Source organism: Lagopus leucura, unplaced genomic scaffold, assembly GCF_019238085.1.
Source record: "Lagopus leucura isolate 7727_CA_CO unplaced genomic scaffold, USGS_WTPT01 Super-Scaffold_73, whole genome shotgun sequence".
NCBI lineage: Eukaryota > Metazoa > Chordata > Aves > Galliformes > Phasianidae > Lagopus > Lagopus leucura.
Genome location: NW_024962252.1, coordinates 28861390 through 28876728, shown reverse-complemented (window position 1 = coordinate 28876728; position 15339 = coordinate 28861390). Strand labels below are relative to the sequence as shown.

General features: G+C 43.8%; 1 protein-coding gene across 4 annotated transcripts in view; it reads left to right on the top strand.

Moving 5' to 3' along the window:
* The window catches only part of BACH2 (BTB domain and CNC homolog 2), a 180806-nt gene that overhangs the window by 149265 nt on the left and 16202 nt on the right, over positions 1-15339 (top strand). For all 4 annotated transcript variants that reach the window (XM_042887893.1, XM_042887911.1, XM_042887902.1 and 1 more), the window contains one exon: positions 13071-14615. In XM_042887893.1, the coding sequence (XP_042743827.1) occupies positions 13071-14615 (1545 nt within the window). The remainder of the gene's footprint in view (positions 1-13070; positions 14616-15339) is intronic.

Below are 15339 nucleotides of genomic sequence, written 5' to 3'. Positions count from 1 at the left end.
TTCCTTCTTTTTTGTATTATTTTTCTCATTTAGCATTCCACTCAAGTATAGATTTATGCCATGCTCTTTCATTATCTTACTGGTTGCAGCACTGGAGTGATTACATATGGTGTAGGGTATGAGCAAAGATGCGATCCCAGGGGCAGCAGCTGCTGATGCAAGCTGAAAATAGATCCAGCGTATGCTCAGCACTTTTCCCAGAGGTCTTTTATTTATTAGTAACAGTCTTGGTACAGGACAACTTGGACCCTCATTTAGCAAGATGACTTTTTGCCTTTCAAGAACAGTGCAATGACTTTGCTCTATTTACTGACTGCTGTGTAATTTTTTTTCGCTGCCTCCTATCGAAGTAGTGACTTAACCTAACATAAATTGTAATATAATCCTGATTTATAATGAAGTCAAGAAACGACAGGCTCCATTTGAAGTAATGGAACTTGACAGATCTAAGGTTTAAATTAAATAATCCTATTTGTAAGACAGCATTTGTACACGGTACACTGATTTAAAATGAACTTCAGTTCTTCTTCAGCAATTCCCTCACTATTTTCTGTGTTTTCCCTTCCACTGGGGCTTCTTGCAGAGCAGAATTCATTTGTATATTTGTCTTTGTAAACGTGTGTGGAACAGTACATCATTTTCTTTCTCTCAACAAAGGAGCTCTCATGAATTGTTTCACAGAAGAACTTTTTAATTAAAGAGGAAAAATTAATGTAAGTGACTTATTCGGGTCAAGCCACATCTAACCTGTTTAGGCATCCAGAAGAGGACAACTGCTGCGAAGGATGAGAGGGAGGACGCTGCAGGGGAAATCAGGAGGAATGCTGCAGCATGGCTCTTCCCCACCTAGGAGCAGAGGTTCATCCTAGCCATAATGTTTATGGTGGGACAGATCACCCCCACCCAAGTCTCCTTCCCCCGCAGCTGACAAGGACAGGCAAGGCTGCCGCAAGCTTCTTCCTGCCCCAGCGCTCCATCTCACTTGCTCTGTCATGGCAGTGTAGTGATGGGGATAGCAAGAGCCCTGGGCTATGCAGTGCCTGCCTACATCTCCGTGCAAGGAGTGGGAGTATGGTGACGTGCTGAAGGTGGGGTTAGGGGAACAAAAGGCTTATAGACACGTAGCAGAGACCAGGCAGGGAACATGAGACGCTGGACAGAGTGTGAAAAGGACACATAAAAAGGGGCTGTGACACATAAAAAGGCAAGCTGCAGCGCTTTTCTGACTTAGATTAAGGGAAATCCCCTTTCCTTTGCTCTCTCTTGACATTGCATTATTGTCTTCCTCTCCAGTTGTATTTTTGCTTCCATCCCTGTCTTTAATTTATCTTTATTTTCTCCTCGTCAGCTGGGTGATGGCCCTTCTCCAGGAGCCTGATGCACACTCATCCTGGGCCAAGTTTGTGCTCTCAGGTGGAGAGCCTGATAGTGTGGCTTATGCTAACCACATCTCCCTCCTTTTACCCCAAATCATGAGCTTCCCTTCCAGCCTTGATGGAGAATGTGCTCATTTTGCATCTGTTGTGTGCAGACCTTTCCTCAAAATGGTGAGGTTGGTTCTGCACCCCAGCAGAAGCCTGTCTGGAGGGGTTCAGTGCCAGCCTTCACCATTGTCCCTCCCTACTGATGGTCAGATACACTGTGGTGACCTAATATGAAACAGCTAAGCAAAACAGGGACTTTGCTTGATGATTTTATAGGAAGGTGTCTTTGATTGGGATTGGAGACTGATGGTTCCACAGGGTTGGGTGGGGAGGAAGGCTTCTCCTGAACCAGGAAAGCATCCTTGTGAACACAAGATTTCCAAATCAAAGCTACAGCATGACTACCCCACAGTAAGCAGCTTCAGCACCCCAGACCTTTTTTCTCTTAATCATAATAATCTCCACTAATGAACAGATGATGACACCCTAAATCAACTGTAGCAAGAAACAAATATGTGAAGGCTGCCTCTGCCTGCTGAGAAGGGTAGTGCTAAGAGGACACAGACCAGGGGCTTCCCTTTCTTCTCTGCAGTCACTCTCCTGTTCCCCAAGACATTAAGACACTTTTTCTCCATGGTTGCAGGGAAATAATAACTTCTGTTAATTAAAAGCCTAACCCAAGCTCCCCATTGCTGTCAGTGAAGGCTGGAGTTTGGGAGTATCACTGGGTGCTTATGGAGAAACAAGCACTCAAAGCAAAATCAGGATGGGTCGGAGGACGGTTCCAGCAGGAAATGCCATGGCCTTCACCTGGGCTGTTGTTCCCTGCATAGGCAGAAAAAGCAATGAGGCCTGACAGTAAAGGTTTGTAGGAAGGTTATAGTGTTTCTGCCCACGTAGAAAGGAAGATGTCTTCTCAGTGACTCCACTGCTGGTGGCTTTGACCCGCCTCAGGTCATGTTGCTACTGGTGTAGTTTTCTGCTCTCTTAGAGTTAATAGGGCTGCATGCTGCAGAACTGAAGGCAGAGTACAATTCTACATAGAGCTTCAGCCTGTGCTGACTGCTAATTCAACGTGTCTTTATAAAAACAAAATAAAACAGAAAGAACCAATTCCAGGCTGATTTAGTATGCAAATAAACTGTTTTTCATTACTCACAGCACTCATAAATGTGCACTGGTGACTGAGATGGCAGAATAACACTTCACTGTTCATTATTTTATCAGACAGTGATAATTGTAGTTAATATTTTCTTAGTAGTGTCTCTAAGAGTTTATTTATACTGTTAATAATCTGAGCAGCTGTAATGATGCTGGCTGCCAGAACTGTAGCCTTTTAGAAGCACTCTAGTGTGATAATAATAAGACGGTAATAGAAATACAAGACGAAAATGATCTTTTCAGAGCAGATGGGACTAATTCACTCCCTTTCACACACCTTAACCTTCTCTTGCCTCTTTCTCACAGTGTCCAGTGTGGGTGTATGCAGGCATATATCACCACACACACCCACAAAGAGCTTTAAAGTTCCTGACCTCTCCCTCCCAGAACAGGGAAGCTACAGATCAAGGTGGAAATGTCATCTTTTTTTCCACATGGAGAACGCTTCTGGGGGTCTTAGGACAGGTGATGTTGCCTGTCCAAATCCCAGAAATTTAAAGGCTGGAGGGAGGAGCAGAAGGAAAATTGGAACAAATACAGCATTTGGCAGTTTTTGTTTTAAAAATGCAGTGCCTGGAGGAAGCCGAGATATTTACATGGGGCTTCAGCTTGCCTGTTGATAATTGTGTAATTATGCCAGAATAGTAAAGCGCTTGACGTTCCATTCCTCCCACAGCCCTGAAAAGCCTCTCTGGCTTTGAAGTACTGGGGGAGTTGCTGGGCTCTGCTCCCTGCTCTCCTGGCACAAGGAAGTTTTCTGTGTTGTGCTGAGCTGGCACATGGTCATGGGAAGTGCTGGAAGCTGCATTGTCCGCAGCAGCTCACGACTCTTGCCAGCCCTGGAGAATCATGGCAGAGCATCTGTGAACTGCAGTGCTGTGATCCGGCCCCGTCTCCTGAGCCTGCTGCTGCCTCAGCTCCTTTGTCTCGTGTCTCCATTCCCTTCCCTGTAGTGCAACCTGGTGCTTTTCCAAGCAATACATAGGACAGCCTGTTTCTTCCTCTCCTATATTGGCAAAGTGTAACAGTAGGGTTTGTGGGGAAATTCCTTGCTGTGAAGTATTTCTTATTTTTGTAGAATAATTACGGCACGTTTAGTATACTGTATTACTGCGTATGTGGTTTATTCACTTAGATTCATTCTGCCAGGCTTGGGAGAGAGGAGTATTTGTGTCATTTGCCAGTCTTTCTAGTTCTTTTATATTGTCATATTTGCTTAATGTATTAATTGCAGCTTCAGAAACTCTGAACCACTCCTCCAAACACCCTCTGAATTAGCAGATTTCTACGTTTAACCTCATTTTCTTCCTATTTTGATATTTGCTACTTGCAGGCTTCTAGAGTTTCTTTTTTTATTCCAGAAGTTCTCAAACTCCCTTTTGTTTTCCCTTTTCCTCCCCAGTTTGGCTCATGATATGAACCTAAACAGATCTTTCACAGACTTCTCTCTCACAATTTATATTCGGTGAAAACTTTCCCACTCCTTCCTTCGCCTTCCTCACTGCTCAACACTTTCTCTTTTTTTTTTTTTCTTTTTTAATCTGGGGGTCAGTTTAGTTTTTCTTTCGCAAAAATATGGTACTGATTTTAATTTTAAATCACAGCTCCACTTTACTTCTGATTATGCTCTTGGGTTAAAATCTGTTCCATTTCTTCCCCACTGGTTTCAGCATGGGTGGCATGTGCATCCATGGGGAAAAGGCAGCGCTTCTGCTGAGCAGCTCACTTGTGCCTTCTTTCATTACTGCCTTCCGTGTCTTTTAAGGTACAAGCTCCACTGAAAAAATGACTGCACTGCAAACTGCCAGATATCACAGCTGCAATCTCCCTTTGCTTTGTTTTCCAGTTCATGCCCCAGTGTTTAAACTGCTAATCAGTACCACTGATTCATACGTGTTCTTTGTTGATTCCGGCATGTCATCGCTGAGTTAGTCCTTTGGAGAAAAGTTGGTTGAAACATTTTTAATGTTCTTTCTAACACCTCCATGTGGTGTGTGGACATAGCAGCCTAGAGATTCACCTCCAGGCTCTCTCACCTATTTCTGCCTGCAGGTGCTCCCCTGGCTGTACTTGCTGAGTTTTCTATGTTCTGCTACTACACCCTAGGCACCCTCTAGCATCAACAGCATGCACCAAGCTATCTAATTACTTGCAAAAAACTTGTCTCCTTGCAGTGTTGTTCATTAAGGTGAAATCAGGCTGTTTTCTCCAGTGGTACTTCCGTTGTCATTCCTCCAGCTTGTCTTACTGCATTACAGACACTATTCTATTCAGTGTGTGAATGTAATATGAGTTACAGAGTTACACTGTGGCTTGGTGTGGGCAAACATCCCTGTACACCATGTGGAAAAAGTGACCCCAAACCACTGAGCTGGGTGTGCCAGGGGCCATCTGATATGATGGATGATATTGCTGGATGTTGTGTTGAGGGACATGGTTTAGTGGGAGCTATTGGGAATAGGTGAACGGTTGGACTGGGTGATCTTTTAGGTCTTTTCCAACCTTGGTGATTCTATGATTCTATGATCCAGGCAGTGCTTCCCTTCCATGGGCAAGCAACACATCTTCCAGTCCTGTAATGTTTTCTTTTTGCAGCTGTATTCACATACACGTTTTGCACTGATGCCTCCTGTTTCCTGAGCAGTACTGTGTCAAGAACAAAACATTTGTGCATATGCTTGGTGATTTCTACCTTATCTCTCAATAAGCACTACTATAAGTATTCAACAAAGTGGAATCTGGGAAGACTGAAGCTTGTGGCAAATTCAACAAATTATTTTTCCATGAATACTTCTCTGGGTGGGAAGGATGTTAAATATCCCCAAGGATACCGTCAGGATTTTCAAAAGCAAAATCTTTATTCTCATTTGAAACTAATCTCATTTTTGAAAGGTCAAGATAATTTTAGTTGGATTTCAGTAACTAGATGAAATAAAAGTTGAAGTCTGAAGTTGAAATAAGCATCACAGTTGAAACAGAAATTGCTCTATTTTGACTTTCACTGCTTTCCATTTTTTTTTTTCCATTTTATTTCTAAACCATCTTCTGATTCCATCTCCCTTTTTGGTTCACCTGACAGTTCTTGGTTCCATGCTCAAGAACCAAGGATTTTGAGAATACTTTGAAGCTGGCACCATTATCGCAGTGAATTTGATTTGGAAAAACCTGTGTGTATGGCTGCCTTAGCTTCCACCCTCCGTCTCAAAGTCATGTGTAGGCAAATGCTGACATAACCAATAATGTGAGCATCGATCCCCTTGCTGCTTACGCCATCCTTGCAGCAGGCAATCAATTCTGAAACACTTGCCATTCTGTCAGCACTGACGCACTTCTCGCAGAGTGACTGTCACAGTTTACAGTCATTGGTTTCTGCCCTCGGGGTGAATCTGCAATGGGTGACCTCTACTTCCTCCCCAACTCATGTTGCACTGCCTCACCTACCACCAGGGATCACTGCAATACTCTGCAGGCACCAAGTAGCCATGAGAGTGGAAGGGTGGCTACTGCATCTTCCAGGTGACAGAAGCAAGGTCAGGCAGTATGGATTATGCCAGCATGGCACTGAAGGGTGTGTTAGAGCCAGAGTCCTAAGTCCCTGATACTTGGACTTGTGCTGTAGATTATGCTTCTAGAGTACAAAAGGGAACATGAACACTGTTGGTGTGAAATAAACGTGGAGAACTCCATTCTGACAGAGGTTTGCACTATGACTGCTTGGTCCAGTGATCCCAGGTCCTTGAGCAAGCGCAGTCTTATGGGAGCTGACACCAGACATGACATCCCAAGGCTGTCCAGGAGACTCCTCATTCACAGGAGACCATTAATTCAGATAGCCATCTCTACTCAGCCTCCCTGTTACACCTTTATTTTCCCTGCAGTTTCAGGAGGTGAGGATGAGACAGAGATAAATACCTCCCAAACTTCAAGTTGCCCTTCTGCCCAAATCTACACACGCTACTTGATTCAGTAAAGTGGAAAACATGGGCCAGCAGGATATATGCTTCATTTTAAAAGGGGTTTTTAAGTGGAAACAACAGCCTCTCTTCATCAGCCTTCTCCGCTAGCAACTTTTAAGTTCCTCTCCTGTTTAAGAGCCCAGATGCTACAAATGCCTGCATCTGGTGCTTCTCACCCAAGCTGACTTTCAGATAGTGTTGACTCATTTTAGGAGCTTCGCGGCTATGTGAGCATATAGGGAAAATGCCTCTGGGAGCTGCTGGTGAGAGCACATTTAAACACTGGTAAGCTGAAGAGGGGAAAAATGCATTGGCATTTCCTACACCGTGCCACTGGCCTGGGAAAGTGCTCTGCTCTCTGTGATCCTTGTCTGACTTTTTCCTGCTTCTCGTGCATTCCCGCTCTATGTAAAGGGATCACCATTTCCAAACAATTTCTAACTGTGTACAGGATTACTGTGGGCATATAAAGAGACAAATCAGGTTGGATATTAGGAAAATATTCTTCTCAGAATGGGTGGTGAGGCAGTAGCAGAGGCTGCCCAGGGAGGTGGTGGAGTCACCGTACCTGGAGGTGTTCAAGAACTGTGTGGATGTGACACTGAGGGATGTGGTTAGTGGACACAGTGATGATGGGTTGATGGTTGGATTAGGTGATCTTAGAGGTCTTTTTCAACCTTAATAATTCTGTAATTCTGTGAAACTGGGACACGTAGCACTGTGTATTTCACACACATAACTCACCTGTTTGAACCTAGTAATGTGTTTACATCCTTCAGATAGTTTTCCAAAACCGAATAACCTTAAGCTAGGAAAAACAGGCTCTGCCAGGCTTCACCATCCCTGGTAAAAATAACAAAGTAAATAACCAGGAAGTCTCTTAACTCTTAATGGAATAACAGCTCAGTGACTGATTTTAGTTATCAGATTACGCTCTGAAAATAACTTATGCACTATACTTGCAATTGGCTGCAAAAGAAAAAAGAATATAGCATGTGCTAATTTTAGCAAATAAGATTAGAGTTAATGTTTAATCCCCGAGACCTTCTTCAGGCTGTGGAACAAAAAATAGCAGCAGTTAACTGTCACTAATCTTATCTCCTATTTCTAGCATGTGTTTGATTATATAAGTTGGAGTGTTAGGAACATGCTGGCCGAGTGAGGCAGTTTGTAGTTTGTTTTCTGCATCCTTGGGCTTATCAGTCAAACTCGAGGGCTGGGATGGATTTAAGCAGTCTACACAGATGCCTTTGGACTGCACAAGCAAGGATAAACTGTTAACAAAATGAGTACCACAATAGGGCCACTGCACAGCAGTGTGTAACTAGTGGATTTATTTCTGCTTCCACAATAAATGGTCACATTTCTCACATGTTTCTACCCAGTTGTTTCAAATTAATATTCAATTTGGGATTTGATATTCAACATGTGAGGTTTGATTCAATTTTTGTTTCTTCCTTCCCTACAAAATGGCTTAGTAATTAAATCGATGTCTGGAGATTCAAGATGTGAGTTTTCTAACTGTTCTTAGGTGCCTGATGATGAATTTAACCTGAAAATCACAGTACTAAAAATATAATCCATAATCCTACAAGTAGCTTGCATGCTTCACAGAACACCCATCAGTATTCTTATTGATTTCAACAAGACGACTCAAATGCACAAAGATAATCATCTGCACGTGAGCTGCTCAGTTGGGACTTCTGCGTTCCCAGCGCATCCGAAGGTCTGACCATCTAATTCACCATGATGTGGTGGCATTTAGCAGCTAACATGCTGCAGAACTTCCTGTAACCTGAGGGGTAGGGAGAAAGAGTTCTTTGAGGTTGCCCCACATACTCTTTGTTTTAAAATAAACTATTTTACATACATTTGCTGTTGAATTTTGATGCTGTTTTCTAGAAGGTTGGCGATGTGCCCTCACTAACACAGAAACCAGGGCCAGAAAAGCCATACCAAATTGTCAAAGCCCACCTCACCAGAAAAAGGCTGTGCTTTGTTAGCTTTTATTTGCTTTTACTCAGACATACAGTGTCCATCCTCTTTCCTGGAAAGTGTTTCAAGATCTCACTGAATTCACCATTAGGTTCAGAGTCGGGAAAACTTCCTGACATTTTCACTTTTTTGGTTTCTTCTCCTTACAATCAGCAAAACCACCCCACAGTAAATCAGACAGCTCTCTGTTCTTGGTGGTAGTGTGCATCAGATTACTGTAAACCTTATCTTGCTCCATTTTTGATACCGTCTTGCCAAGTTTTAAATTCCTACATGTTTACAGTGATCTTTCCTTTCCCTTAATCACTTCTCCCCTCTTTAAATTGAACTCACATTTGCTGGCATTTTGCTGGGGCTGACCTGATCCAGATGCAGCATTTCATACAGTTACCCTTCAGGGGCAGGGTTACCAGACATCCACGTTTCTCTTAGAAACAACCCTTTTTTTCCTCCCCTCCCCATAAGAAGTGTTGTCTGTGCAGAATTGGAGGATTTTGTCTGTTTGTCTGGGATTTTGAGACATCTGGCAGTCTGGGCAGTTGGTTAATGAGTATGCACTAATGAACTCGGCAGCACACAGCGCGTCCAGCCCATCCATAGAAATGTCAGGCTGATATACGCTCTGTATTTGCATCTGCAATGCTGCTTTCCTTACTAGCTTTTCTTACTGCTGACTCTCATCTAAGCTTCTTACTCTGTGATGTTGATCAATGTTGTTTTCCTTGAATTAGCCAGGCTTTTTAAAATGTTTTAACACCAACTACAGAAGATGTGGAGACAAAGAGTCTAACAGCTTTGCAGCTTTTTCTCCAGAAGGAAAAAACATTACTCGGAATGCATAAAGGAAATATCATGAGAGACAAAGGAGGAAAATAAGGGAAGGAAAATTTCCTCACGAGGAGGTTTTAAGTAGAGTCTGGCAATAATCTCCCAAAGGAAGTAGTGGAAGTCTGATTGCTTAAATCGATTAAAACTAAACAGAGCATCATACTCTACAGGGCCCTGTGAGGAGAAAGCAGAGCTGGGTTGAACTAAAACAGGTTTTGTACTCTTCTTTTGTACAAAGCTGCTGTTGAGATTCTGCAGGTAGATTCAATATGGCTAATGCTGATTAACCACCCTCTTAACGGTGACTATCACTGCATTATTTCCAGCCAATTCTTCAGTACCCTGAACTTGTGAGGGTGTGGACATACAAAACACAACTTCCCTCCTTCACATTTTCTTCCAAAACTTCAGGTGCACAAGAGAGGTCCAATTCTGGGCTGATTTGAAAGATAAGGGAAGCAAGCCCCTAAGAAGCTCAGATCTTTGCTTTGCTCTCCTTGGTTTGTGCTTCTTATTCTTTGTTCTTCTGGTTTGTGTGTACACATTGCCTTTTCTCTGCCTGTTTCCTGCAGCCCATCAAGTCCATATTAATTTTGCAGTAGAAGTGGGTAGAGGTAGGAATAATGGAAATGCGCAGAGGGCTGGGAAGCAGAAACTCAGTGTACAAGCTTGGATGAGGTGCTCTGTGGAGGCTTCCACAAATTAATCTCTCTACTTAGACATTAATTTACATGAAAAATAAGGTTCAAAAGCAAATAAACCCTGGATATTTGGCATCTTATTTATGATAGAGGAAAAAATAAACAGATTATTGCTCATATTTGTTTTACCCATCCAGAAAAGCTTGCTTTCGTATGTAAATAGAGATGTATATCAAAGAAATGGCCTATTTCCTTTCTGAAACATAGATCAACTTGGTTTCATTCATTGTTTTCACTGGGATGCATCAGTCAGGTCAAATCACATTAAAAGCCCGCTCTCACCTCCTCCGTCAGAGATGTGTGATTGTGATCTATGCAGCTTTGAAGCCTCTCCTGCAAATGTGTGGAAGCTATTGCTGCATGCCCACACTTCCGCTGTTGCTCTCCCAGCAAAGGAACCGAATGTGGGCAGTTGCAAGGCTGATGATGGGAACCCGCCATGGCCTCCATGGAGGCCAGATCAATACTTAGATTCAGTCTATAGAGACTGTGCTGCCTTTAACGCTTGCCAGTGACCTTTAGAGGCATTTACTGTCAACGTTATTGCTTGGGTATTTTCAAGTGTTGGCACTTGAGAAATTCCTCCCAAAGGGCAATGAGAAGCACTGGTGCTTGGAAGGAAGCTTTCCTCCTCTGGATCTGATCGGTGGAGGGAGGAGAGTTGTGTCGCTGAGTAAGAAGATATCAGCAGCTGGAATGAAGGCACATGCTGGACCAGCATCCTCATCCTCCTACACCTGAGGGATTTGCAGAACGTTGCAGGGAGGCTGATGAATGTGTTCTTGTGCTCCGTCACTAACGCATCCAGCACAGAACAGCTGTAAATCTGTCCTGCTGCTGTTCCATGCTGCCTTATTGGGAGCGAAAGCCTGAGTCAGCACAGAGATGGCCTTGCTCTGGAGTGCTGTGAGTCAACCCCAGGCTCTGCAGCCTGGGGAGGCAGGTGAAACCCTGGCCCAGCACGGAAAATGCTTTTAATTTGCTTTGCAGTCGTTCCACCTAGTGGCCAAGGGGCACCACTGCCAGGAGAACTGGCTTTGTGCTCCACAGTCCCTGCTATGCAAAAGTGACCCGAAAACCCCAGCTGGTATTTATGGCTGCTCCTAGGGACCCACACTGCTGCTGAGCTTATGAAATGCATAGTAACACTGAAGATCTTATCAAAAAAATACTGTGAGTAGCTCATTAAGTTTCTGAGCAATTTTGTTAATCATACTGCATAGATAAAATGCAGATAGGCCTTTAGTGAGCTGATAATCTAACAAATAGGCAGAAAGTGTAACACTGATAAGGCAGAGATCAGTTTAATAGCCAGCTGTTACTAGGCGGTTCTGAACCGGAGGAATACTGTAAAACAGAAATGTGCAAGTGTGTAAGTGTGTGCATGAAAATGTGCTGCTTCTTAAAATAGCAGATAGAGCAGTAATATTATGTAAGGAAGAGCTATTGGGAGTGATTTTAGAGGTATTTTAAAATATTTTTCTCTCCATCAGAGTCTGCACCATTTGTGGTGTCTTCATAATCCAGCATCACAAGTACAGATGTGTGAATAACAAAGGCTTGTTTCTGGAAGTCAGGATTTTCAGTAAAGATCTGTGAGTTCTACCACTGGTTCTAAGGCAGTGTGAGGAATTTATAGGCTTTTCATTGGGATGAACCTAATTATTCACTCAGATTTGTACTAATCATGAAATAAGACCATCAGAAATGCATGCCCTGATGCCTCTCTAAGCTCTGGAGCAGTAGACTCAAAACCATCCACTGCTGCTCCTCCATGCTGGAGGAAATACAAAATTTTGGGTCGCAGAGCCATTCTGTAACATGCCGATTGTGATTTTCAAGCAAGAGAGGCAATGTGATATTCCAGAATGCATCTGTTTTGCATGAAATAGCATTTAGGAGCAGGGAGTGGAAGCTCAGTGTCTCCCTTCACAGAGCAGCTCCAGCAGTGACTGTGCAGCATCATTCTCACTCTCTGCACTGCTCAGCAATGTTAATTCCATTGGAAGAAAATTGAGTTGTTGTCTTTCAAATCTCAACTTAGTGAATCTCCTTCTTGTGGAGACACTGTAATATGTGATTGTGAGCCCTGGTGTGTAAGTACCCTCTCACTGAGTTTTTCAACTGCCTTTGTCTCCTGCCCATTGCAGAAAAAAATATAACAGAAGTCTGTGCCAATACATTGAGGGTAAAAAATGAACAATGTGCATATATACGTGGCTTAGCAAGTTGTTTGCTAGTTAGATGTTTGATGTGAAGACATCACTGTAAACAGAGCTAGAGGGAGAAAGTGCATACCTTTTATATGTGGCTATGTAAATATAGTATAGCTGGTGTAATGAGAAAAAAAGGACAAGTAATGATGCATAACTCAGACCCATAAACTCCTGGAAACAGTTGTTATTCTTTCTATAAAGAAAATGATGGAAAGTTATGTACGAAGGTGAGATTTAGAGCGATTTGCATTATTTGAATTATGAGTATGGATTGCTTTCCTGTCAGCTGTACCTTAGGCTCACTAAAATCAGGAACAGTATGAGAAGAATTTGTCTATAATATTAAATGCTTCCTTTCCAAAACGTCTCTGGGATTTAAATTGTATTTTATGTTTGGAATCACTGTTCATCAGAGCTTCCATCAGGGCAGAAGAATCAAGTTTGAATAGTTACTTCCATGGTGATATGCTACATCACAGTGAAAACAAGATCCATCCAAGAATTAGCAGTTTGCACACTAGTCTGTTTTTTCCATCTTTTATTACAGCATAAGCTTGGTTCACAGGTCTTTGAGTTATTTAAGCAACATGATGTAGAGAAGCAAAATAAAAGCAGTTGTGTTCGTTTCTGGATGTAGCATCACAACTGACCTGACAGAAGAACAATTGGTACCATGCAGTATTTATTTCTGAATGTTAGATCTGTTAGGTTATCTAACTACATAATGGAGGACTTGGGATGATAGCAAAGAGCTGATGGTAATGCTGGCAATTTCCCTTTTTTCTGCAGGTCACTGTCAGAGGATTTGGTCCATTGCTACAGTTTGCCTACACTGCTAAGCTGTTACTCAGCAGAGAAAACATCCAGGAGGTCATCCATTGTGCTGAATTCCTGCGCATGCACAACCTGGAGGACTCCTGCTTCAGCTTCCTTCAGACGCAGCTGCTGAACAACGAAGATGGCCTGTTCCTGTGCAAAAAAGATACCACTTGTCAGCGCATGCATGATGAGGAAAACTCGGATGGAGATGAGGAGGAGACGATGGAATCGGAGACGTCAAAAATATCTTGCCCAAGAGAGAGAATGCATCAGGAGCCCTTCAATTTTGAAACCACCGTTGCTGGCGCAGACAAAGGAGAAGGGATTCTGCCCAACTCTGACATGCTGAGAGACAGCAAGGACAATTTGGACAAAGATGCAGTGACGCGGTACCCCAGATACAAGAAATACCAGCTTGCTTGTACCAAGAATGTCTACAACACATCACACATCAGTACCTCAGGTTTTGCAAGCACATTCAGTGAAGAGAGCTCTGGAAACAGCCTCAAATCAGGACTTGCTATGGGGCAGATAAAAAGTGAGCCTCAGAATGAAGAGAATGATGAAGAAAGCATCACGCTTTGCCTGTCTGGAGATGAACCTGACATCAGGGATAAAGAAGGGGATGTTGAAATGGACAGGAAACAGCCAAGCCCCACTTGCGTCGACAGGCCAAAAAGTGGGTCTTCTCCTTCTTGCTTGCGGTCTTTCTTCAACAGAACAAAAAGTATAGATTTGGTTGGCTTCCCCAGCACTTCCCAACAGCACTTTGGCAGGAGTCCAGCGTGCCCTTTTGAAAAAGGGACAACTCAGGGTGACCACAAAACTGATTATGTCCCTTTCACAGGGAACTACGGACAGTCCCATGCCATGCAAAAGGATGCTTCCAACTTCACGGTGGGATCGCCGCTCAGGGGGCCCGGCTTTGAAACTCTTTGTAAGCAAGAGGGGGAACTGGACAGGAGGAGTGTTATATTCTCTTCAAACGCTTGTGACCAAGTAAACACTTCGGTGCATTCATATTCTGGTGTGAGCAGCTTGGACAAAGACCTCACTGAGACTGTGCCAAAGGGTCTGTGGGCTGGTGGTAGCCAGTCTCTCCCCAGCTCTCAGACCTATTCCCACAGCGGACTGACAGCTGATCACTTGTCAGGAAGGATGCGGCCGAACACCAGCTGTCCAGTGCCAATTAAAGTTTGCCCTCGCTCGCCTCCTTTAGAGACCAGAACGAGGACCTCCAGCTCGTGCTCTTCCTACTCATATGCAGAGGACGGCAGTGGCGGCTCCCCCTGCAGCCTACGTCTGTGTGAGCTCTCCTCTTCCCCTTGCTCCCAAGGCCCCCGATTCCTGGCGCCCGAGCACCAGGAGCCCGGTGTGGTGGGAGATGGATTGTACAACCCAGTTCGAGCCCAGATTAAATGTGAGCCATCCTATGGAACAAACTCCAGCGATGAGTCTGGGTCATTCTCAGAAGCAGACAGTGAATCATGTCCTGTGCAAGACAGAGGGCATGAGGTAGGGATTTAAGATAAGTACATATATATGACAATCATTGTGACCCAATTAATTGCTCCCTTACTCTCTCCAACGAATTGCCATTTTCCCAGCACATCCTTTGTTTATAGAGGCAAAGAGTAACTCCTATTTATTCCCTGTCAGCTGAGCACTCGTGGTTAATTTTGCGTAAATAGGCCTGTTTGACCTCCAAGATGCCCATGGCTTATCAGAATTTTGGTACTGAGCAAACCCGAACTGCTGAATGATGACAGTGTGTCTGTGTGCTGAGGAGTGCTGGCAGTGTTCTGTTCCCCTCCCTCCCTTGCCCACATATATGACACCAAGCATCATTCTTCATCCCAGGCTTGCCAAGGTGGTTCCAGCTCTGCTTGTTGTCTTGCTGTTTTGTATCAGCAAGCTCAAGCTTTGCCTTTGCTGACACGTAGCAGCCCACAGTGGCCCCACTTTGGTTGTGAGCCCATTGAATTGCATTTGTAAACTGCATGCAGTAGAGAGCATCTGAGTGAAATTGCGTATCTGGCTTCTCTAGTTAACACTAAAATGCTCCAGTGAGAGCTTGTGCTTCAGTGTGGGGAGCAGCGAGTGCTTGTTTGGGGGTTTGTGCACAGTGACCAGCCAGGTGAACCAGGTGTGCTTGGCTGGGCTAGGAGTGAAAAGGGTGAACTTTAATTTATCCTTCAATCTTAATTCTCATTGCATCCCAGGCTCTGGAAGATACCTT